Source organism: Dinoponera quadriceps, unplaced genomic scaffold, assembly GCF_001313825.1.
Source record: "Dinoponera quadriceps isolate SergipeBrazil2010 unplaced genomic scaffold, ASM131382v1 scaffold458, whole genome shotgun sequence".
Taxonomy (NCBI): Eukaryota; Metazoa; Arthropoda; class Insecta; order Hymenoptera; family Formicidae; genus Dinoponera; species Dinoponera quadriceps.
In genome coordinates, this window is record NW_014554796.1 from 270,696 (window position 1) to 296,712 (window position 26,017).

Consider the following 26,017-nt stretch of genomic DNA (forward strand, 5'->3'; position numbering starts at 1 on the left):
ATTAAAAATTAAAATAATTAAAAATTGAAATAATTATTAATAGAATAATTTAGAAAAAAAATGATAGATTTACGCAAAAACCATTTAGCGTGCCTTTTTTAGATATTACGTGAATCACTAACATAACATTTTGATATTATACATGGAAATATGCTCGGCTCCTATTTTTTCCCTTTCTTAAAGAAGGTAATTTTTTTAAGCACAACTTTACCGTACGTATAAAACAATATTAGAAAAGTAAAAAATTTCCTATATTGATACACTTTCGTCAGTGCAGTTTGGATTGTTCCTTATTTCTAATGCTAGATGGGAAAATATATATATATATATATTATTCACATTTTTAAACACACGAACAGAGCAACAAATTTTTTCTTTGGCGATTTTTGAGCAACACATAAACAACAAATAAAAAAGTTAATTAAAATTACTGCATTAAAACACTAGTCCTGCCGACTTTGTTCCGCTAATTTATAAGACGTTACTTAAATGTCGTATCTCATTTATAATTACAAATCATTCCTACCTTGAACTCACCCACGAATTATAAATCGTTTACTCGGTGAGCTCGATCGAAAACCATCGTGCGATACCGTCCGGGTCGTGCCATTCTCAAATTGAATCGTCGGTTAGTAAACTATTTCTATATATGGCCGTGTCATTACATCTGATCGATTTCCCGGGGAAGAAGCGCGCGCGAGATTTTCCTCGTGAAAATCTGTCTCGGGCACCGCTGGCGCATTCTCCGGAACGGTCAGCCCCTCGCAACCACTGCGAAGGCTGCTTCGCCTATTCTCTCATCGGCCGCTAGATACGACGAGGTTCCGAGCAATATGGCGATGTGCCTGGCGGAAGGGGGAGAGGGGATCGGCGAGGTGGAGGGAGGGAGTTCAGGAGACCTCCCGTGGGTCGATAACAGGCCTCAGTCCTCGTCTTGCCGCGCACGAGTCACGAGTTTTCCGCGGGTCTCTCTCCTCGGCAAAAGAACGATATCGGATCGCGTCTCCGTACGCGTTCAGCTGCGCGAGTCCACCCTCGTAGTCGGCGGACGAAAGGGCACTTTCGCCTCGTCGTCACCGTCCTTCGTCCGTCATCGTCGAAGTGCGTCACTCGAGGCGCGCGCGCGCGCGCCTACGACAAAATACGCCATTGCTCTCGCGAGCGTTCGCCAGGCGCAGGAGGGACAGCGCAATTTGCGATACACACGCGATATCCGACGACGGTACACGCGAGAGATCGTATTACGGCCGCTCATTCGGCAGCAGCACGCAGTGAGTGAGGGAAGTGCGCGTCGCACGACGAATAGCTAGATATATAATAGCGAAGTGCGCGTAAGGATGGCGGACTCGGAGACTGCCAAGGACATCGACGAGGGTAACCAGGTCTGCAAGCGAGCCGGCGCCAGCGCCAACAACTCGCTGATGGCCAACGGCAGCCCCTGCTTCTGGAACATTCTTAACCCCCGTAGGTTCTTTTTCTCTTCTCTCACGCCTGTCCCCCTCGTATTTTCGGATCCTGAAACCGCGCTTTTTCACCCGACGGCTTCTCCTCCTCTTCCTTAACACTCCTGTTCCTTTTTCCCTCCTTCTCTCTCGCCTGCGGTCTCGACCTCTGCACGCACGTCGATATCTCGTAGGTACTTGTAGATAGTCGCTTTAGGCCTGATTCACACTGTCCGTCTGTACGACTGCAGGTGTGTCGATCCTCCGTCAAAATATCCCTCACAATGCTTTTGTGTCGGAGTATTCATAATATTCGCATCTAGCATTAAACGTTGGAAAACGTTTCGACGGATGATCGATGGATACTTATTTGTTGCCGTTTAGACGGCTGCTATGAACCCAGCCTTAATCGCGAAATAGGAGAGAGTTGAAAAACGAGGCAATCCCTGGGTTAGATGTAGATCCTTCGATTCCCGTTGCCTCCCCCCCCCCCCCCCCCCCCNCCCCCCGCGTGAACCGTTCGATGAACGTGAGCATCGGAGCTTTGGAACGGAAGTGTCATTGGAGTGCTCATGCACGTCTCAGACGTTTCGTCGATATCGTAGGAACGCGAACAAAATTGGATCCCGGTTGGTCTCAACGAGTCTCCGTTGACGCTCCCATGTCGCTGACCCGAGTTTCGCCCTGCGCAGGTGCCTCCTGTCCTCCGCTATCGGAGAATCGTCGATCGAAATTGGGTTATCGATCCACCGATTACGTCGACTACCTGTGTTCGCGTCTCTCTCTCTCTCTCTCTCTCTCTCTTTTCTAGTTAAAATTAATTTTTTCTAGTTAAAAAAATATGAAACCACCTCGCACAGATGAGATTCGCGAGGCTCTCCCATTGTTTTCATCGGATAGCCGGGGAACGATGTCGGTGCGTCGCGAAGCGACATCCACTTTGCGCGATTACGTTCCGTTTCGAAGTGAGTCTGGAGCGATTAAACTGAGAGAAAATTGGTATATTTGTAACTATAATTGCATAAGTGAAAAATTTTAGTCAGTTTATAGTCAGAGGACCGTTTTTTTTTTTTTTTTGTAAGTGTTACTATAGTGCATGGAAAAAAATAATTTGGTTGTAGTTACCTGATATAATGAATAAACTAAATACGTATTTTGATTGAAACAGAATTTTTAGTTTCCCCCGACAATAACTTTATATGTATATTGCTACTACTATTTTTGGAGTTAAAATAGAAATAGTTGAGGCCAAAAATTATTGTAATTGTCGCGGGATTTCTCTCAGCGTTTTTTTTCTTCGCACCGCTATCGGAGCGATCGACATCTTCGATGCAATTAAATCGTCATGTTTAAGGAGATCCTGAGTCGTCTTGTTTTATCCCAAATTTGTTAGTATTACAGCTAGTGTATCATATTCGTTACTAGCTGCAGAATTACAAATCCTGTTGCACAATTATAACAACACGTTAATATAAGCGGAGACGGTTGATTTTATTTGAAAAATGAAAAGTTTTATAATTTATAAATTTTTTTTTCGTTTTTCAAATAAAGTCAGCCGTCCTCGCCTATATTATCGTGTATATTGTAATTGTGCAAAAGGATTTTTAATTCTATGCAGCCAATAATAAGTATAATAGTACTAACAAATATGCAGTAAAACAAATCGACTTTACGATCATTCTTAAGAATGAAGCATCAAATAATGTAGTATCAAACGTAAAGCGATCACATAATGCAATAAACGAATTTAAAGTCTGCAAAGCTTACTTTAAAGCATGCATCACACAAATAGATTGATATTGCACTTATTGATGTTTCAAGCAGACATTGTAAGCATGTCCTATGTATAAGGGCTTTTGTGGGGCTCTTCGATATGCGCGAATTATTAAACGCTTCAACGAGAAAAAAGCGGATCGAAATTTATTAATGAATAATATTTAACTGTTACGTTACAACGAGCGCACGTATGACGCTCCATCTGAATCTATATTACATCGAAAAAAATATTTATTAAAACCAAACAAATTTTATTTGATACAGGAAAATAATTTATTTGAATATTCCTAACTAAATAATTTGATTGAAACAATTATTTGATTGAAATTAATATATTTTATTAATTAAAAAAAATATTTCTTAGTTCCAGGAAAATATTTTTATATTGAAAAAAATGTTTATTTAACTTGAAGAAATAAATCTTCCAGTGGAAAAAGAAGATATAAATAAAAAGAAATATTTTCTAATATCAAAGAAATATTTCATAATATCAAAGAAATATATTTTTATGTAAAAAAATATATTTTTTTCAACTACCAGCTAATTTTTTTAAACCAAAGTTCCTATTTATATTACACTTTGGTTTTTTTTTGTTTTTTTAATCAATGCGAACGGGACCTTAATTTTGGTTTGATTGAAATTGTATTCGGAGAATTTAGTTACCATTGCTGAGTTTCGAAGACTTCTGGCTCTTGAGTCGTTCACTTTAACTACTACATCACTTTAATGGACAGACGTTTTGTATCATATACATATGGTATATCCATGTACGAAAACAAATTATTTTTTTAGAAGAAAATAGGTCCTTTTAAATGTAAAAAGTATATTTGGGAAAATATTTATTTGTTTCAGAAATGAGTAAAATACAAACAAATCATTTTGTAAATGTAAATAAATTGTTTTTTATAGTAAAAAAAAACTTGATTTAAAACAAAAAAGATTCTTTATAAATATCAGAAAATAATTTATTTAAATTTACAAAAGAATTTATTTCTATTTACTTACTTATAAAGTAAATATTTATTTAAATACGATTTTTGCATTAAAGAAACCTATTTTTTCTTGTAAAGAAATCATTTACTTTTTCTTCTTTAACGGTATTTTAAATTAAAGAGATTATATTTTTTAAATCTGGGAACTTATGAATTTACAAATTATTTTACAAATTTAAAAAACAATACTTTATGAGTTTTTTTTTTAATTTTACAATTTATCTAAATAAAAAAAATATATTTAACAAAATATATTTCTTTTATTTCATGAATTATTTTTCTCAGTATATCTAATAGATTTATCTAATAAATTGATAAAAATCGTCATAAGTTACTGCATCTTCTATATAATGCACGTTCATACATGAACGTGCGAAATTCTGGTTTCGCAATAAAAACATGACACATGTGTCTTATGATTTACTGCAACTTGAAAAGAACGTTATCGCGACCTTGGATTGCATAATGCCACGCAATCCAGCCGTGGGACTTTTGTACTTTATTCCAAAGAACTTGTCTTTCAAAATATGCTCGTATCACTGATGATCGATTATTATCAGCGAGCGTGAAAGGAAAAGAGAGAGAGAGAGAGAGATCCTCGTTATATAGCTATATTATCACCGTTTTCATTGAATTAATTTGATTCGATTCGAAAAATAACGATAATTATGCTTGCTTCACTTTTTCAACTGCGAGCTATTTTCATAATACTTATGTGATCTCTATCCGATAGCTTGAGCCCCGAGCTAACCGATAACTCAAACAACAGATACTTCTTAATCGAATATTCAAATTCAGGTCTCCGAGCGATTTCACCTTGTTCGCATTAAAACATTCCGTACACAGTTTTATTAATATTCATTAGCATAAAATTAACCTCATCAGCCACGTCAGATAATTTTAAATACTTGCATAAAAAACGAAAGGTACGCTGTAAAAAGAATATGAGAAATATCACACCTTGGCATTCGCTACAACGCACAACGAGCGCTCACTGATGTTCAAATGCTGCACCTTGATATTCGAGGAGATATACATCGCGAATGGCTAACGAATGGCAGCTTATATACTTATCTATTTGGCAGCCTATCGTTATTGAAATGATAATTTCATCTCCGACTTTGAAACGACGCTACCGTGAACTCGAGCTATCTTACCTTATGTCTATTAAGTTAGCCCCCCACCATCGAAAATAAAGTTAAGATACACATGAAAATTAAGTGCTAATTTTAACTTTATTTCCAATGGTGGGGGTCTAACTTGATAGACATCTTACTTTACTCCTCGTGACTCACAAAAGAATGCGATTTTTCCGATCGTGAAGCTGATGAAGAGAGAAGTAGGATATTACACATTGCCGAGTTGCGCCTTGCCATAATAAAAAACAAAATTGCTGATATTTATTAAATATAAATCGGAGCTATAGTCGTTTAAGTGAAAGAATTAAGACTTTTGCATACAAATTACCGTAACCGTGAACGTAAGTCGTAAATTTTAATTGGAGAACCAATCAGAAAATTTCTTTAGATTTATGTACTTTGGAAGAAGATAGGATTTTTTGATGGTAAATCTGATCATGAGCAGAAATAAGTTATATTTGATTTTGAAATCCTAATTACTCGGTCTGAATCCTAGTTAAACGGTTACTTCCATCTTCTTCTAGAGTACACAAATGTAAAACAATATCTTGATTGGTTTTTTAGCCTAAATTTTCATCTTATGTTTGCGGTTACAGTGGTTTGTATGCAAAAGTTAGGTTTATGGCACATACAAGAACGTAAGCAGTTATTAACTTGTTGCAGATAAAATGGCCGTTTTTTAATTTTAAATTTAAATTCTTATTCGACACACTTTATTTACATCTTGTCAATCGAAATAGTCTCCATCCACTTCAAATATATTTTTCTCGATGTGATACAATCGCATCAATGCCTTTCATGTGGAAATTGGAAGAACGAGATATAAGAAATTCGTTGAACGCAATTTTTCTGTCATTTTCCATTTGGAATATTTTTTTATTTAAAAATCTATCCAGATGCTTAAACAAATGGTAATTTGCATAAGTTGTTGGAGAAAGATGAAGGGAATAAGGAGGGTGAGAGAAACATCGCATTTTTATTCTGCTAATTTGTTTACAGTTTGTTTTGCGACATACGGCCTAGCATGTTATCATCAGTGTTTGCCGGTATTCAGATAAAATTATCCAGATTAATCGTCCAGATAAATAAACACATTTTTATCTTTATCTAGATGAAATAAATACAAAATATCTTTATCTTACATTAAAAAACGTGTTATCTCATCTAAAAATTATCTGAAATGATGTTATGGTCCATATTCTGAACTCATTTTTCGATAAAATGAATGAAATAATATGGACCTATGCGTTAAGCCCGTATCAGACTAGAAATTGGAGACTCGATTTCAATAAGTCCACAAATTTCGATTTTGTCCCCTTTCATTTATTATTTTTAGCTGCACTGCTGAACTGGTGTAATAAATTAGAGCGAAACAAAATATACTTGTCTCACTTTAACTTATTGCACCAATTCAGCGGTGTAACTAAAAAGAACAGACCATTTGTTTCAATTGATCAATCTACTTTAAGCCCGTATCAAACTGTCGACTATAAGTGAGCAATCAATGATTATTAGTCTTTTGTTAGATTCTTAAATTTAGAGCGATTACGTTGACGAATTACTTAATCGTTCAATTTTATAATCTGCGTAATTTTTATTATAAATTTTTATAAATTATCTCATGAAAACAATATCATCTAAAAAGGATCTAGATAAATAGCGCTACGTATCTTTCATCTAGATAAGTCAAAAGCGAAATCATTTCGTCTAAGAAGAATTTTTCGAATTTTCATCTCATCTTCATCTAGATGAATCTGAAATCATATGTGGCAAACACTGGTTATCGTGGAGCAGTAATATATCGCATTTATTTAATAACGCTGACTGTCCAATATGCATTTTTTTTTCATCACAGCGTCAATTTTATGGCAGTATTTGTCAACATTTATAGTTTCATTCTTTTTCAAAAACGAAAAATGCATAATACTTTTAGCAAATCGCCATACAAATACCAAAACTTTACGTGAATGAAGGCTTGGTTTTGTCATGTGTTTCGGAGCTTGACTAGCATCTAATCACTACACAGAACGTCGACGATTGTCATAAAGGATCCACTTTTCATTATACATTACGTATTCCCATACTATTCGATCACATGTTACTATTCGGTTCAATATTTCTTTATGTGTAGGGAAGAACGAAGAAAAGCTAATTTCTCTAACTTGTCTGTCTCAGTCAGTTCATGTGACACTCACTTGTCAAGCTTTTTTACTTTCCCCATAGTCTTGAGGTGTGGGGAAATAATCGAGTAGTGAACACTGATGCTGCGTGCAATATCTCGAACTAACAAACGTGAGTCTGCTTCAACTGTGTCTTTCAAAACATTTTCATCAACTACTGATGGTGCAGGACTGCGAGGCAAATTGTCGAGGCTTGTATTCTCAGATCGAAACCACTTTTCGAACCAACGTCTGATGATTTACTTACAGAACCTTCTCCAAAAGCTGTATTTATGTTTCATATTGCGTCGGTCGCACTATGACCAAGTTTGAATTCGTACAAAAATATCACCCGCATTTCTTTACTTTTCAACGATGTAAACAATGCAATAAAAGTAAGATCATGAATACGAATTCACAAGGCATATAGTTTTCAAACATTTCAGTTTTCATACATATAACGATATGCAACTGCATGAAAAATGCTGAATTACCCTGCCGGAAAAGTTGAATTATGAAGAACGGCCATTTAATCTGTAATAATCTAATAGCAAGTGGAAGAGATCCAATAGCCCACATCGGTGATTGCCTAATTTAATATAAAATTTCCTAATTAGTGGTCTAGCAGAAAAATTCTAGACACCAGCCGTTGTGAGTGGATATGTGCTATCGCACCGTGCGCTAACGGGACTCTCCTATAACAAACCGACCAACCATAATCGACTATTTTCTTTACGGTTTAAAAATAATCGTAATTGGTCAATTTGCTTATTGTTTACATCTTACCAATTACATTTTTGTGTGTTTTATAGTCAGGAAAATCATTTTTTTAATAAATCTTACTATAGTTTTAATCTAAAAAATAGTAATAGCAATATATATGTTGTGCGTTCGTGTTATGTATGTATATGTGTGACATTGAAACAAGACCGATCGTCATTGAGAGAAAAAAAAAATGATTAATGTTACTAAGTGACTTTCAGCACAAGAAATGTATCTTGTTGTTCTAACAAAAGTAGTAGTAAAAGTAGTAGTTAGTAGCAACATGCATTTAAGGTTATTATCACACTACTGACATTTTAATAATATTTGCCAGAAGAATGGTTCTCCTGACCTGTATTCTTTCACTTATGCGGTTACAGTTACAAATACCAAAAACTTATTTCTTAATGTAAATCTATCCGAGTGGTTGTGTGCAGTGTTAGTGTTATTGCAGAAACATCGAAGTCATCGTCGTATTGCACAACGCATAAGATCAATTGCATTAACCGGTTCTCCATAATTCGTGCGTATGTCTGTAATTTTGCGCCGAGAGAGCTTCAGATGATTATTTCCTACGCAGTGTCGTGAAACCACGCACATGCCTGCAGATGCTGCGGACTTCTATCGCCTTATCTCTCGTCTCCGCCTTTTTCCGATACTTGCCGCTTTCGTAGACACACAATATCTATCTTCCGTCGCAGTTGCCTTGTGAGACACTTACGACGCGCGTGCCCATGTGTATACGCGGTATAAAGTAGCGGAGCGTGCACCGATGGAAATTGCGATGACGTTCCCGTCACCACGATGACGCATTTTCGCACTTGTGATGCTGTTACGTAAACAACGAAACAGCGAAACGGAGAAGATATAATGGAAAATGGCCAATCGGTATCATTCATAGAAATGTGTTCCAATTTCGGGTAGCCCCGTTCCGCAAGGAATTTTACGGAAAAAGAAATAGGGAATTTTAATCTTAAAGCTATAATAACTTCCACGAATTCTTTATAATTGCACTAAAATTGTATAAATATTTTAAAATATATTATAATTACATATTTTTCTTATGGCGTTGATTATTTTATTGACCGTGATCAAGAAAATTAGAATTTTCCGTTCTGCGAATTTCCGTTTTTCCTATACACGGGGATCGCGGCCATTTGATTAGTATGAATATAATTCCAATTAGCCCCTCTACCATTTTAGTTCCGTCTTTTTGTCATCCATGTGGTGACACCCTTATAGAGCACTCTATATGTCTCGTCGCCATTTTTCACGTATTACGGATGGATCTTTATCTGTGCACTTACTGCGTTAATAATCGCAGACTATAATAGAGCGTTCTCCTAATTTGTTGGCTAGGGTTATCGTGCTGTAAAATTACTCCCTAAAGTGACCAAGTCTCTCTCTCTCTCTCTCTCTCTCTCTCCTCTCTCTCCCTGCCTCCCTTTCGCTCTCTTCCTGCCTTCCTCCCTCTCTCCCTCCCACCTTCGTTCCCTTCTTCTCCTCTCTCTATTTATTCAACGTTATATCGTAAAAATTGAGGCAGAAAGTGCTCTTGAAGGTATCAAGAGATGATTCCGGGATAGAATGTATATTTTTAGAATGTATATTTTTAGATTATCATTTTTTAATATATTGTTCGGAAGGACCGATTAAGATTGATGAGGATCAAATAAAAGCATTAATAGAAGATAACGTCAAACGATTCAAGAGATTGGAGAGATACTTAATATATCGAAATCCAGCGTTGAAAACCATCTGCATAAGTTTGGATACATGAATCGTACGATTACGATAATTAGGTACACGATTTAATCGAAAAGAAATTAATGGACCGCATTTCCATTTATGATTTGTTGCTCGACCACTTCAAAGGCCGGTCTTCATGCAGAAAAAGTAATGCTTTGCATCTGATGAGATTGGAAAGCTGTCGTAATATGAGCTATTATCAGATAACCAATCTCTTAAGGGAGAAAACCACTTTGACGGCCGAAAAAAAGTTATTTTCGCGAATTTTTTTTTTGCGGAAAATAATAAATATTATTTTTTTATTCATATATTCAAAGTACATATATTTAATATGTTGTAAAAATTTATGGAGTAATATTAATATTTGTGTTTTCTGCATGCGAAAGTATACTTCTATAAAAAAATCATGAGTGCATGGACGCTAAATGGGATTCTTGAAATCAAAATTGTTTATGTCACTTTCAACTGTATGAACTTAATTTCAGTTAAGTGTAGGATTTTTTTTAAATAGTAATTTAGTGAAACAGTAATTTTTAACAAAATAGCGCTGTTTTAAATAAAAATTCGCAATTTGGCGACAAATTGTTTCTTTTTAATTCTTTTTTATGAACTAATTATCTAATTTAAAAAATCCTACGCTCAAGCGAAGAAAATTTTGTTGTAAACATTTTGTTCACAAAGTTCAAGTCGTTCGGATAAAAATTGGCCGAAATACGCAAACTCCCGGTTACGCAAATGTAAATGTGAAAAACACGTTTAAAGTTGTACAGCAAATTAATTTATGTAAGTGATTAATTAGAGTGATAGAATTTCGTAATTAACCAAAGTGCTTCCAATCTGGGTGCATATGAAATATCTTCTAATTCAGTAGCAGCCTCGTTCTTCATTTGTCTATTCATCAATTTAGCCTTACTTGTCGCCGCTGTGCTCGAAACTCTGCAGCGGAGATTCGCTACTCGTCCTCGCGGTGACGATACTGTGCTGCTATCAGTCCAATTTTAACTCTCAGTAGCTCCATTATTTTTAATATACCTGTGTAGCCCCCATTGAATATGCCAACGACTAAGTATGCAACGATTTCGACCGCAGCTTTACTTGATGTAGTTTTTATGGAGCGAATCTCCAAAGCAATATTTCGTTATTATTTTGGGTAAAACCACCTAAACATTTTTGAAGTAGCCTTTTGTCACTCAAATCTTCATAAATTGGAGTGACTGTTATTATATTGATATATTGGTGACGACAACTGGGAGCGGTGTTTTGTATGTATAATCGCTCAATTGTCTTACATTTTGCCTGCTGTCAAACGCACCAAGATTCTGGTCCCTTCGGACGATAATCATGTTTCGGAGTTTCGTCGATTAAACTTTTATGATAGAGAGTGGCTTAAATTGCGTGATGCATTTCACTCACAGAATTCTAATGTCTGTGGATGGCTAGCCCATAAAAAAATATTCAAGGATTTATAATATATATTCGACAACAAAAAGCGCACAAGCTACAAAGGATCCAGCCTTACAGATCGAGTCTTTTGTAATTTCGCCGAGACTATGTAATAATTGTAAAACCAGTCGTCCTGACAAGCAGGTAGCCTGAAATGCTGAGCATCTTCAGGTAGCGTGCGGCCGGGTGCGCTATTCCATCACAATTACTACAGTTCCGTTACGAATTTCGACGTAATATTTTAGAGACATATTTTTAAGACTCCGAGTCTTATAAAAATACAAAATGGGAAAAATCGAATTTTTGAACCCATCACGGTGGTTGGTTTTCTCCCTTAATTCGGATAAGCATTGCCTGCAACTGGACTGCAAACTGCAACTGAAGACTGCAACCGAGAAACGTCCGGAACTGGTCAATAGGAAAAGCGTTGTATTCCACCAAGATAATGTCTAACTGCATCCATTTCTTTGACCACTCGTCGAAAATTATTTGAACTTTGCTGGGATATCCCTTATCCGTCGTACTCTTCAGATTATTACTTATTCCGTCCCGAAATTCTCTTAATGAAAAGAAATTCGACAATCTGAAAGCTTATAAATCTATCTGAAGCAATTGTTCGCTGAGAAAAATGGAAAGTTCTTTGAGGACGGAATAATGAAGCTTCTTGAAAGATGGAAGAAAATAGTCGAACAAATTTGTCAATACACTGTTTGATAAAGTTTTGAGGTTGCTCATGAAATATATCTTAAATTTCTTTAAAAAAAAACTTTCTGAGATTCTTTGGTCAACCTAGTAATGACGCGAAAAAATGGAGTATGAACGAATCGCAGAAAGTCCGGCGCGGACGTTTTGCGAGTCAAAGCGCGTTTGCATTTGACACAAAAAACGCAATGGTATACCTACGTGTTAAATAAGAGGAGAATATTAACTTCTTCGACTCCCTTCCCTCTTGTCGTGTACATTCGTTTTGTTTGCCTTCGTTCGCGCCTTAGTATCTTTATGGCTTCGAACGAAGAGAATTTAAAGGGGGAACTGCGGTGGCTCGTTGAGAGAATCTCTGTTTCACATTACCGTATCACTAGTGTTTTCCATGCCGACGCAGTGAATTTCCGTTACGATAGGCACAGAATGAGTCATTAGAAAGAATATTTTAAAGTACGTCCATTAAGTTTAAAAATAAGTTTAAAAATACTGGGAATATGTATCTGTCGCAATGTGAACGGTTCTAAATGTTCCCTACGCTCTGCTATTTAATATGAATAAAACAAAATCTGTCTATTTTAAATTTTCTTGTGTTGTTATAAAACTCTTAAAATAACTTTAAAGTAACTTCGAGACAATGCGATATATACTGAAAAAAAAATGTGTTTGCAGCTTTAATTGCACAGTGAAAGAATTATATTCGGGATAACTATTTTTATAGTTAAGTGTTAATATAATGTCAATGATAATACTTTTATATACATATTGCTACTATTTTTTTACAGAACAACAAGAAGATATAGTTGGCGCTGAAAATAAATATCATTTTAATGACATTAACTATTTTTTTTTTCTTTCAATATACGATTGGTCTCGTTTTAATCTTACACAACACATACACGTTATACAGTTGCAATAACAGAACAGATAATATACTACAGAATTGATACAACATATTCCCCTTGAGAAAGATATAATAATAAGATAGCTCTGCAAAAAATTTCTCTGTAGAATTTGAAAAGAAGAGTGTGTATCACAGAGACAAACTAATTGTGTTATTATACTTGTCCCCTTCCTATCTAAAAATTCCGTTCTTCACATTTCTTTGTCGTCCTTTGTGTCTCCATACCCAACAGAGGTATTTAAACATTCTGGCGACTCATTCTGTTTAGTATGTATCTATGTAACATATCTCTGTAACATTCTGTTTAGTATGTATCTATATAATGTACTCGTATATACCGATTCCGATTGTCAGTAACATATCACTAAAGGTAAATCACCGAACAGGTTTCTAAGAGGCACCCTGTACACATAGTTGAACGATGAATCGCAGTATTTGCAATACTTTGAAAAAAAGAAGTAATGCTTACTAAGTGCAATACTTAACAAATAAGCGATATTTGAGCCTCCTGCCTTAAGACACTTGCCGCAGCTCCGAGAGCTTTTAGAACGACCAGATTAGTTTTCCACGGCGGCGAAATCCATTGCTCTATTTATCATATAATTATTAATAGTAACTCGGCACGTGAAAAATAAGCTCAAGGAGGAATATATCGTATGAGACAGATTACGTTATGTAGTGCGTGCTCTGAATTTTTATTTCTGCCTAATTCTTCTTTCGTCCGCGCGACGTAACAATGCTTCCAACTCTCGATGCGATCAATTATTTCCTTCAGGACAAAATTAAGAGATCGCTTCAGCAAACAATAATTTGCATGACCTTGGACGTGCCTGCGAAAAGAGAAACCGTATTGGCGCAATTTTAATGTAGAACGAACGAATTTCCTTGCACTAGTTAACATTTACGCTTGATGTTCTCGTGTTTTTAATTAATATAAAAAAAAAATACAAAAAGAACCTAATTAAAAAAATTATTATTAAAACAACCTTACATAGAACAATTGAATTCGTAACTATTTCTACTGAAAAAAAATAAAATAAAGAATATAAAAATAATTATATTAAAAAAAATTATTTCTGAGAGAAGGTTATTATATTAAACATTAATACCACTTACTTACCAATTTAATTTTGTACTTTCCACATAAATAATGATATCAAGAGGCTTCAACAAATTCCTACATTATTGTTATATTCGATTTCATTATTATATATAGAATAGGGCATTCAAATTGAGACACCTTAATATAACAAAAATGAAATAAAATAGGAAGAAAAGTTTCATTAAAGATATTGAATTTGAAGGGGGATATATTTTGACCTCAACTTCGTTGTATTGTCAATAATTCAAGATTATTTCAAGATCAACGTAATTTTTTTTAATTTTATACAATTTTTTTAGTACAAATTGATTTCTCCCCATTAAAAAAATGAAGTTGACTTTGGAATGTCCTCGAACTATTGACGATATAATGAAGTTAAGGTCACCGAAATACATTCCCCTTCAAATCCTACAACTTTTGTCTGAAACATTTCTTTCTATTTTGCTTCATTTTTATATTAAGGTGTCTCAATTTAAATGCTTCATCCTATATATTGTTTAGCTAACTTCATCTTCCTTTAGTGGAACATTATTTAAAAAAAAACTATCCGAGCAACAAATTTTTTTCTTTGATAACTTGAGCAACAATTGAGCTACAAATAAAAATATTAATTAGAATCGCTACTACTAACTTTATCTCGCTAACTTATAAAACATTCTTTATTCTCTCTTTTACTTGCACGCCTTATCAAAAATTACTATAACCTAAGATATCTGCCAGCGCTCTGGGTTTATTAATTGTTCGCAGATTTAATCTGTAACAATTCGTACTCCTTATCCTGAGGCGATGGTATATAATACTAACCTTTTATGCTTGTATTGTTTACAGACGCATGGTTTAACCCTGAAAGACTGAATCCACGAGGTAAGAGGACAAGAAGTATTATTTTCGTTTTCTGTTTGTAGCGTAGTAACGTCCTGATGAGAACATCCACGTGCAATCAAGATGGAATCCACGTAAGGAAACTAATTCCACGTAAATTCCATGGATGTTCTCATGAAGGTCCGTCAATCATTGCACTTCGAAAATTTTCGAAGACTCGCCAGATGTACACGGTCAGTCCCGAAAGTTTCCGGACTTTCATTAAAGCTCACTCTGTAAGGTAATAATTATACATTTTTACTTCTAATCATTTGAAATACATCCCTTCCGAAGAAATATAATCTTTACAACGATCGTATTGCTTTAGAAAACTCCGCTGAAAGTCTTCCTTTGAGATGTTCGAAATGATGGCCTTGGTCGAAGCCTTCTGAATGTCCAAAATAGCGTCGAACTGTTTTCCCTTCAGCTTTATTTTTAATTTCGGGAACAAAAAATAGTCACATAGTGCCAAATCTGATGAATATGAGGAATGATCAAAGATTAGGACCGATTGGGAAGCGAGAAATTTACATACGGCGATGCATTTGTAAGCCAGAATTGTCATATAGAAGCGACCAATTGTCTTGCGTTCGGTATTGAGGGCGAATCCGACCAACTTTTGCCAGAAAACATTTTATAACGCCCAAATAATAATCTCCATTAACAGTTTTGTCTTGTGGAACGAATTCCTTATGGATAATCCCATCCGAATCATAGAAAATGATGAGCATGGTTTTCACTTTTGATTTCTACACACTTTTTTTGGTGTTTATTCTTCTGAGCTTTTCCATGTTGAGCTCTGGCATTTCATAAGCGGCTCATATTGAAAACACCGTGTTTCATCACCCGTTATAATTTTTTTTAAGAAATTCGGATCATCATCAGCGACTGAAATGATATCTTGAGCGTGCAGGACTCGGACTCATTTTTGGTCGTTAAAAAATGGCGAATAAATCGCACAGACTTTTCGCAGTTTCAAATTTTCGGTCAAAATTTGACACATTTGTGACTTACTAATCCCAGTGATATCCTCGATGAATCTTACGGTGTACAACGATTTTGTTTAAGCAGATCATGAATCTTTTTGACTGTTAGACTGATTGATGGTTTCCCGCTGCGCTTGTCATCTTCCAACAATTCTCCCATCTCGAAATTTCATGAACCGCTTGAAAACGGATGTACGAGATAGTGTTTTACTTCCATAAGTCTTCCGTAATATTACTAATGTTTCTGTGAACGTTTTGCTCAATTTCACACAAAATTTGATATTTACCTTTTGTTCCATCGTGATTTCTCGACGAGTGTCACAAAAGTTTTATATTTGTGGTACAACATTGTAAGTTGAATTGAATGTTCCTCTAACAACCGTTAGTGTTCTCTCTCTAACAACAAAATTTGTGAACGAAACTTCAACAAAAATAGTGCAACTTTATTTATATAGACGGCGCCACTAACCCCGTGGGTACGAAGAAAGTTCGAAAACTTTTGGGATAGACCGTATACGGCTCATGTGGTATCTTTTGCGTATTACAATATCCAAACCTAGTAAAAACAACTAGCCATAAAAATTATATCAATATTAAAATTTTCCACTCAATAATATAAATGCAATGTAACACATTTTGCACATAACGATTATATTGTTGAACGAAAATGTTGAAATAAAGTTGTTAGTTTGTGTTTACTTAGAATTTAAGTTTTTTCATAATATACATAAATCTAATATATCTTATATTACATACAAATTCATCTTTAACACATTCGCTACGATAATTTTTTTCTTTATGTCTACGTGAACAAACTAACTCTGTTTTACACAATCACTTAAAAAAAGAACACGAGGCAGTCTGTGGGAAAGATTTCTTGAATGAACCGCGGTAGCGGGCACGTTAAAGTTTTTTTACACGTGATAAACCATACAATCCCGTGACGTCGTAATGAATTGAGACGAATGGACTTCGTGTGGACTGGGATATCTGTTATTAAGGTGAACCACAGGAGATGCAACAGGAGGAAGATAATATATTTATTACAATGAGAGATAGGGCGAAGTTTTACCGCGGGAGAACAAACTTCTTAGCACGACCGTGACGTAAGCGGAAAGTGTTTTCCTCGGCGGACTCCTGCGGGGGACCACTCGTGTCACGAAGCGAAGAGAATCATAGAGGGGTTGCTCTCCTTCTGAAGGGACGCCCGAGACCGGAAAGTCGGGACGCATAATAGGTCGGCACGGTCAGAATTTCGCATCGGTGGTACTTTTGCCGGTCCGTTCGTCTATCCGTCCGATGCCCGCCGTTCTCGGATGCAACTAAATATAACGTCCAGCCAGTCTCTCGTTGGTCCAATGCCAGTTTTCCGAAGATCCTCGTCGGGGTCTTCAAGCCAACAGTAGTTCCCTTGGTCGACGAAGTTGTCAGTACCGGGACGTGCGTGTGCCGCTCGCTCGCTCGCTCGCTCGTCCGTCTGTTCTCTAGTGCTCTTTCCGTTCCGCTCGATCATCCAGAGTCGGTGCAGCTTCTCTTCTCCCGTCCAGCCGGTTGTTGGACTCCACCGTCGCATTGGAACTTTTGTTCGTGTAAATAATCGTCGACCTAAGAGACCAGACAAAGAAAGAAAAAGAGAGAGAGAGAGAGAGAGAGATAAAGAGAGAGGGAGAGAGAGAATGAACCTAGGGAAAATGGCCATCACCAAAGAAGAATGTGAGTAACGGCGAGGATTTTGTGAGAACGGCGACGATGAGTATTTGGCACACGTCGCACTGGCACTCACCGAGATCTCGGGCCTCCGCGGATGCAGAGAGGAACAGCGTGGGGCTAGAGGGGCACGATGAATACGCGAGTAAAATATAAGGAATTACGTGTAAAATGTAACCGGGAACACAATGGAACGATGAACCGCGTGAAGTCGTTGATCGCCAAGTGGCAAACGCGGCCGGCTAATAAAGCAGAACGAAAGTGCTTCCGCATTTATTGAGGTGTGCCCGGATCGCGTCTATTGTTTGTGTTATTCGCCGGATGATTTTCCTTGCCTATATGTTCCTCTCGTGTCCGATTGTGCCTTGAAGCCGCGAATTGTCCTGTGCCGTAAGATGCCGGGGTATAGAAGTTTGATGAGAACCTCTATGCCAGAAGTTTTGTCACGTTACATATAGTTTTCGTCGTCTAATTCTGTCGGTGCTTCGACGAGAAAGAAAGAGAGAAACAGAGAGAGAGAGAGAGAGAGAGAGAGAGAAAGAGAGAGAAATTGACTCTTTGACACGAATCCGGCCATCGGTGATGGCGTGAAGAGACAATTATTTGGTGTTACAAGTCGAGCGATTTAATAGACCGGACGGGTATGCGTGTGCATGCGTGTGTAGCGACCCTGAAAAGAATCCAATAATAGATAGCTCGGGAATCGTCGATATCCCGTTGATATTTCATTCGCGAGCGTCATGATCTTGCCGAAAGGCGGCATCGATTCGCGCGCACTAAAAAATTAGTTTGGTTGGATTTACCTGACAATGGATAAACAAAATGCATTTTGGTTGAAGGAAACAGAATTTCTGGTAATGAAAACCAAATTTAGTTTATGAGAACTAGATATTTTGTTTCCTTTAACCTAAAACGCGTTTGATTGTCCATTGTACAGATATAGGTAGGTATGTGTAATAGATCCAATCAGACTCATTTTTCAATACAAGTTACCTCTTTGTAGTTATATACTGGTTTTCAAAAACAGCTTGAAACACTTTCTCGGTGTAACTTAGATTGCAATGTGTGTGAAAGAACTAATTTTTCTGAAAATTTCTCTCTCTCTCTCTCTCTCTCTCTCTTTCGTTGTTTGTGTTCCGAACTGCATCGAAAAAGAAAAGTTCAACCTGTCTTGAAATCCAGCATATGTGGTCAGTCACAAAAAGTTTGCAAAATTTTTTTTCGATAAGTTTCGCAACGCATTTCGTGTCCAATCACTGAACTCTATGCTGTACTAAAAATACTAAGTGTTACGGTAAGAAGCCGGGGTATGAAGTAAAAGATAGATAACATAATAAATACTATTTCCTTCTCTATTTTGTAATTTCTGACTGGTCAACAATTTTCTATTATCTTTTTTACAGACATCCGAATGTACTCATTTATTTGTTAAAGATAATGTTCAAGACATATTATTCGTAGTTTTTACAATTTTTTGTGATAGAAAAATTTAATATTTTTTTTGTCCTCTTCCTGTCCAGTAATGGACAATTTTATCCAATTTTATCAATTACGGATATTACAAATGCGTTACTTTGAATGAACTGATATTTCTAATTGGAATAGTACGACATTATAAAATAATACAAATAGTATTTTCTTTCCTATTGTACACAATGAATGAAATGAATTCTCTTAGATGCGTTCCAAAACTTATAAAAAAAACGTTGCAACCTTCTTGTGACTAAAAATACAGCCGGTTTTCAACTGTTTCTTCACTGTAAACACCAATAGCGTCATTCTGCCTTCGTCTTTATCGTCGGATATTATATAAAAGACTCCATTAATTTTATTCTCGTAGTGACATATCGAAAATTTCCAATCAGGCTTGTTATTAATATTCGTACATCATGATTATTGATTGCATCATACGGACCGCACGCGTATTTCAAAACAACCGCTCTGCACGCAGTTGCGCTAACAATATTTCTATTTATATATACTAAATTTTATAATTTTATATACAGGATGTCCCAAACTAATCTTGGTTTCCGTGATGTGCAAGTAGAACGCGCAAAATTAAGCAAAAAAGTCCTGTACCATTTTGTAAATAACACGCAAAATTTCGAGTTATCAATGATTAAAGAAGCATCATATATATATATATATATATATATATATATATGATGCTTCTTAAAATAATTTTAAACGTGAGCACTATGCCTTCAATGACTTTAGCCGTTTGTCGTATTCAATATTTATTTCGCGACGGGTAACTATTGTCGCCTGTCATAATGAAAAGGTTAATGGAGTTTTTTGTACAAAGATGAAACAACACTGACGGATCTACTAATATCGACAGTGTAAATAACGTGAAATACAATCCTGGTTACTAGAAAAATAAGAAAAATCATATCGAAAAGTTCGACCTATGAGGAAAGGATTCATGAACATCCTTGATATGCTATATGTTCTCTCGCTAAATGAGGTTACTGTGTAAAAACTAAGTACATACATGCCACGTTTGTTCTGTCTTTTCCGAATATATTTGCGACGCGATAACATCGAACGGGCGCCTTGTGTTGTGTGTGTATGTGTATAATGTATGTACGATGTGTGATAACGTTTTTAGTTTTATTGTTCACGCGCGGGAACGAAGAAAAAGACGACAGTACATCGCGTGCAAACTGTGTCAGTCCACTTTCTTCATGCTTTTCTTCGCATTATTCATCATTCGGGTTTTAAGAGGAATGAACACGCAAAAAGTCGGTAAAATTCAACTTGTTATTACAGGGGAATTAATCAAATATAAAATTCTTCTGTAAATTATTTATACTATGTATTAACTATATAAATTTGCTTATAGAATTGAAAAATATCAACAAATAAAGATGCTGCAGTCGAATCCACTCCGCGGTATATGTTGCGCAGAACTCTGAATTTACAGTGAGATTGCAGGCGATCCGATTAACATTTTTTAAAAAACGTAAACAACATTGTATCTCTGAAGGTTCCTTCTACGGAATGAACTAAAAAAAAAAAGATCCGGTGAATATTAATAAAGGAGCAGAGAAAAACAAAAACATGCTGAAAAAGATGGTATTTATTGCAATAATTTTTAAATAAATAACATTTTCTGACCGGAGCTTTGTTAGTTCTGTAGAAAATTTATTGCTTTTTGAATAAAGTATCTCGATATCTTGTTGCTCGTTCTTGAGTTACCGCTACAAAATTGCGAGAAAACATAGTTTTGAGAAAAACGTGTCTCAAATTTTGGTACTTTTTTCAGAGTAAAATATGTTACTTACGTCAATTAAAAATTGCTTGAATCATGAAATAAGGTCTCTGGTTCAGCTTTTTGTTCAGCTGCAGCAGTTGCTCATCTTTTTTTTGTAACCTTGGTTTTTTTGGCTTCAGAAAGAAGCGTCAAATTTTGCTTTGATGAGATAATCCTTGTCAAATGTTTTGCACATTTTTATGATACGAGGTCCGCTTTGTATTGATAAGGCTCATTGAATCAAGAAATCTTGTTTTTCCGTCATTAAAAATTATTATAGCTATGTACGTAGCAGTATCGACTATTGACCATTGGCTCTCTATCGAAATAATCTTTTCGAGCTATTTTTTACTTAGTTGAATGAAAACTCTCATTAGCATTTTAGTTGCATTGACCGATCTAAATCTAAATAAGTTATCCTCAGACAGGATTCCAAAGATCGGTTTTATTACATTCCTCTTTGTCTTCTTCTCCTAATACTATTATTCTTTGTTTTATTTCCTATCAATCGCGTGTCGTGCAACTCTATGTCGCTAGCCTTCAGACTGTCCGCACGTCGGTTCACATTTTCTGCTTTTCTTGGCTCAATTTTTCGAATTTTTCAATAATCCTCGGTAAACGAGGATACGTTTCTAAAGAGTCGCGCTATCGAAAATATAAAAAACTGAAAATTTATCTTTTCGAAATTTCAAGCCTTTCTTCTTTAAATATACATGCAGCAGTTTATCTGAATTGGCCGGGCTCCAGTGAGTATTCGTTATGTCACCAAGAGATCACCCGGTAATTGGCTTCCCATGCCCTAATTGCATTTATTATTAGGTAAGATTATTAAGAACAAGCCAAGTGACAAATGATTTCCCAATTCAAAACTCGAGATCACTGCGATTTCTTTCGTTCTCGAGATTTCAAGCAACACGATCAAGGAATAATTCGTAAATCAGGTCTAAAAATATAATCAAATGGATTATAAATATCATACGAGAGCAAGCGGGAGTGTTGCGTACTAATTCTACAGTTTCAGCTTTTGTGACGAGTAAGCCACTTTCCATCTGCAGTTGCAATCATTACCGTCATTCCGTTCGACAAATATATTTTCTTACACTGAGAAAGAAATGTTTGATATTTGTAATTATAATCGCATGAATGAAGGAATTATAGTTAAGAGAATCATTTTTCCAGTGAGCGTTAGGTATAGCAAATTTTGTTCTGTCCGTAGCAAATAAATCAATATACAGAGTGTTTTTTAAGTACCGTCCAATAATTTAGGAGTTGACTTTTGAAGTCAATTTATAAAAAAAAGTTCAAATACACCTATGTTCATTTTTTTTTAATAAAATTATCTTAAAAATAAACTCCTAAAATATCGGACAATACTTAGGAAACATTCTACATATTCATTTATTTGCTATGACACAAAATTTACTTGTTGTCCTACATTATTTTTTTCGTGTGCAATTTTTGGGGATTAAAATCAGAAGAAGAGATAGTTGAGAGATCGGAAGTGATTATAATTGTAGTGAGATTTCTCCCGATGAATGTAACACTTATTGTAACATTTAAATGTTACGTACTCTGCGGATATACGTATGCTGGATCGTTAATACGTCAGGCGCGATCATCCTCGTAAATTTCTTGTTTGAGCCGATGCTTCAAAGTACTTCGATATTCCTAGATAATTTGCATTGATTCTATTTGCGAAAAGAGCCAGCACTTGAAGCGTGACTGCTAAAATGGCAGTTAGTCCCGTCCTTTTTCACTGGATGACGCACACCGTAGATAAATCTAAGAGAATGTAACCCGCACGTATGAATCGATAAAGCAGCGCTGCACACATCGCATCGACTGTAATTCACAATTTTACGCGCGGAACGAATGGAGTAGGAGAGAATAATGGGGAGAATACAATAAGTGCGCTTGTCATAGTCTCACGATTGCGAATGATGACTCGCTCGTCCATTTGGAAGCCGGTGGACTGTTTTTACATTCAGACAGAAATAAAGACCTTGTGTGGAATTTAGCATGTACAAGAAATTTCGCTGCTTAATAAGCCGGTCCTTTGTCGATAAATTACAGTCAGTTACATAAAAGCGTGTTATTCATAATTTTTTTACATATATATCGTATGAGTAAAACTTTTGGATGTTAACGTTGGCAATACTAAAATGTTTTGAAAGTTAGATTTCAGTTCGGTTTAGTTATTATATTACCACAACGGATGTAAACAAAATGAGTGCAGCGTATGCTAGTCGTGTTGAAGCAATATTTTCGTGTAGCCATCTGAAAGGACCAAAACTGTCATCGTATGCAGCTGCTGCCCGTTACATGAGAAAGTCTCAGTAGTTCGTCGCGAAATCAGTGAAACGTTATATAAAGAGATGAAAAGTCGACGATCTGCTTGAGAGAGGCAGCACTCTACGTCAGAAAGAGACGATAAAGTGATCGTCAAAGCTATTGAGAAAAACTCAACTTACACCTTACGTCGAATTCAGAAAATATTGTCCAAAAAGTGTATAGATGTAAATCTGAGAACGATTAAATGTCGATTACTTGCTTCTGGTTACGGATGGCGAAGGACGAGAGACAAACCGTTTTTAAAGCCATGTGGAAAAACGTCTACAGTGGGCTGAAGCTAATATCGACCATGATTACTCAAATGTATTTTTTTATCGACGAAGCTTCGTTTTAGACGTAAGGTTCCTAGAACACATGTGTGGTCGATTCGCGCAAATCCGTTAGTTCAGCGCGTTATAAAACATCTCATTAAAATGCACGTATGGGAATGCTTCTATAAATAAGGTTTTGAAATTTTGTACGTGTTTACGGATAATCTCTAGAGGGAATAATGAAAGTTGATCAAAGAGGTTTATTAAAAGTCTGCTAGGAGATGGTTTGGCCCCGATACCAGTTCGTGGGTGCTTCAAAAAGACAATGATCCCACACGTTAAAGCCGTGCATGCACGGCTGGAAGTGTGAAAATGGCATCACTACGATGGATTGGCCCTTACAGTCTTCTGACGTTAACCCGGTCGAAAAAAATTCTGACTTTAACACGGTCGTAAAAACTGTTATGAAAATCAAGATGAGGAAAAAGCACATCTTCACTTTGAAACTATTATCGTATCAATTACTTTCGATCTGGAAATCACTTTCCGAGACTTTGGCAAAAAATCTCGTAGAAAGCATGCCTCGACGTTGCCAAACCTTAATCGATAACGGAGGAGACTAGATGACGTATTGAGGTAAACGCATTGAAGCGTATATAATATACTTTAAAGTCATATTTATTTTCCAAAAATCTTTTCTTTCCCAAGACAAACACGCTATTATGCTACACTAACTGTATGTGTCAAATTGATGTAGATGATAACTGCAGTTTCACAAAAAATAACTAATACTTCATTGTCGATCCGTATAAATATCAATAAAACATTGAGGTAATTGCCAATTATACAATTAATATTTACATCCTATAATCAATATTTATACCCTAAATATCCAGATATTTATTTTGGACGATTAAAAATAGCCGAAAATATTCATTTCTTCAATTTCCCACGGATCCTTTTATAAGAACAAAAGAGCCCAAGACTGACGGTCTTCAACAATATCTTCTCGATGCGCCTGGGTGCCAAGAACGACGGGGACAATCCTGCGATAAAAGAATCGGTTCGCTAGGGATCGGTTCATGCGCTCCAAAGGTCCGCAATGCGGCTGTGCAGTATTTTGTCATTCGCGCACGTACGACATCTCTCTCTCTCTCTCTCTCTCTCTCTCTCTCTCTCTCTCTCTCACCCTCCCCTCTCCCCCCTCCCTCTCTGCCTCTTTCCCTCTCCTCCCCTTTCTCCCTTTTTCCCTCTCTTCCTCTCAGTGATCTCACTTCTATGCATTCACTCTATATATTGTCTACTTAATTATCTTTATGTAATTAATTTACTTTAAATTGATGCATAGCACCATTACTATCCGAATGTCTTCTTTTTTCTTGCAATTCTGCGCAAAACAAAATAACCTTCCAACAGAAACAGTTACAATAGAAACTCCTAATGATGTTAGAGAGAAATAGAAAGAGAAAAAGAAAGAAAACTAGATGCAAAATAAAAGAAGAGTGAGGACAAAAAAATAACGAGAAGAGTGACAGAAGACGGCCGCACCATACAACGCTCCAGGCACTCTGATTTATAGCGCTGCATTTCTGAAAATTTCGAATTTCTCCGACATTTTATCGAATATTGCGTAATCCCTTTAAGATTATATTTTCAGAACATAAATATATAAACATATACAAAATGTTAATAATAAAAATTTGATTTTTTTGAGCTCGACAAGTACCCAGAGCCTTTAAACGAAACTACTAGACATTGGAATAAAAATCATTTCCAACAATTAGAAAATAATCAGGAAAAAGTTAAAAAAAAGACAATCAATAAAGACAATTCAATAGATTCCACATAAAAACCCATAAAAGTCACATAAAAAGAACTCTTGAAGAGGTTATAAGATGAAATGATTTTGATAAGAATTCAGTAAAACTTGCATCCATATATACGTTGAAAAATCATCTAGCTGTTCTTGCAATTAGAAAAAAATTGACCATTCGACAGATGAGATATGTGCAATTAAAGTTGATATTTTTTGTTCCTTGAGGTTCGCGTGCTATTTTTAAATCTCTCCTCTCCTTTTAAACCTAAAATAATATTTTGATGAAAAACTACTATGACAGATTAAAAATGACTATCAAAGATTAATATACAGACATTATATACAAATTTCAAAATTATTAGCCGTTTTGTTTTAAAAATACAGTGAAGATAATAAAGTTCATAATTTATAGTAATATTCGAAATACGTATGCATTGCACATATTTAAACACTTGTACATACCTCTTTCTATTATCTATGGATCTATGTTAGATTAATTGATGAATAAGTACAGCATTAATAAGAAAAGTAAAATGATTTAACATTTACTATTTAATTTTTTTTTTAATAATAGAATATCTAATCCTAGTTGTTTTAATTTTTTAATACTATTATTAT

At 35.7% G+C, this 26,017-nt stretch overlaps 1 protein-coding gene across 1 annotated transcript in view; it reads left to right on the forward strand.

Annotated features, from left to right (window-relative positions):
- LOC106741879 (glycogen phosphorylase) overlaps positions 1 to 26,017 on the forward strand; it is an 88,508-nt gene that overhangs the window by 36,106 nt on the left and 26,385 nt on the right. Inside the window, exon 2 of the mRNA XM_014614280.1 lies at positions 14,999 to 15,034. Coding sequence (XP_014469766.1) covers positions 14,999 to 15,034 — 36 coding nt within the window. The remainder of the gene's footprint in view (positions 1 to 14,998; positions 15,035 to 26,017) is intronic.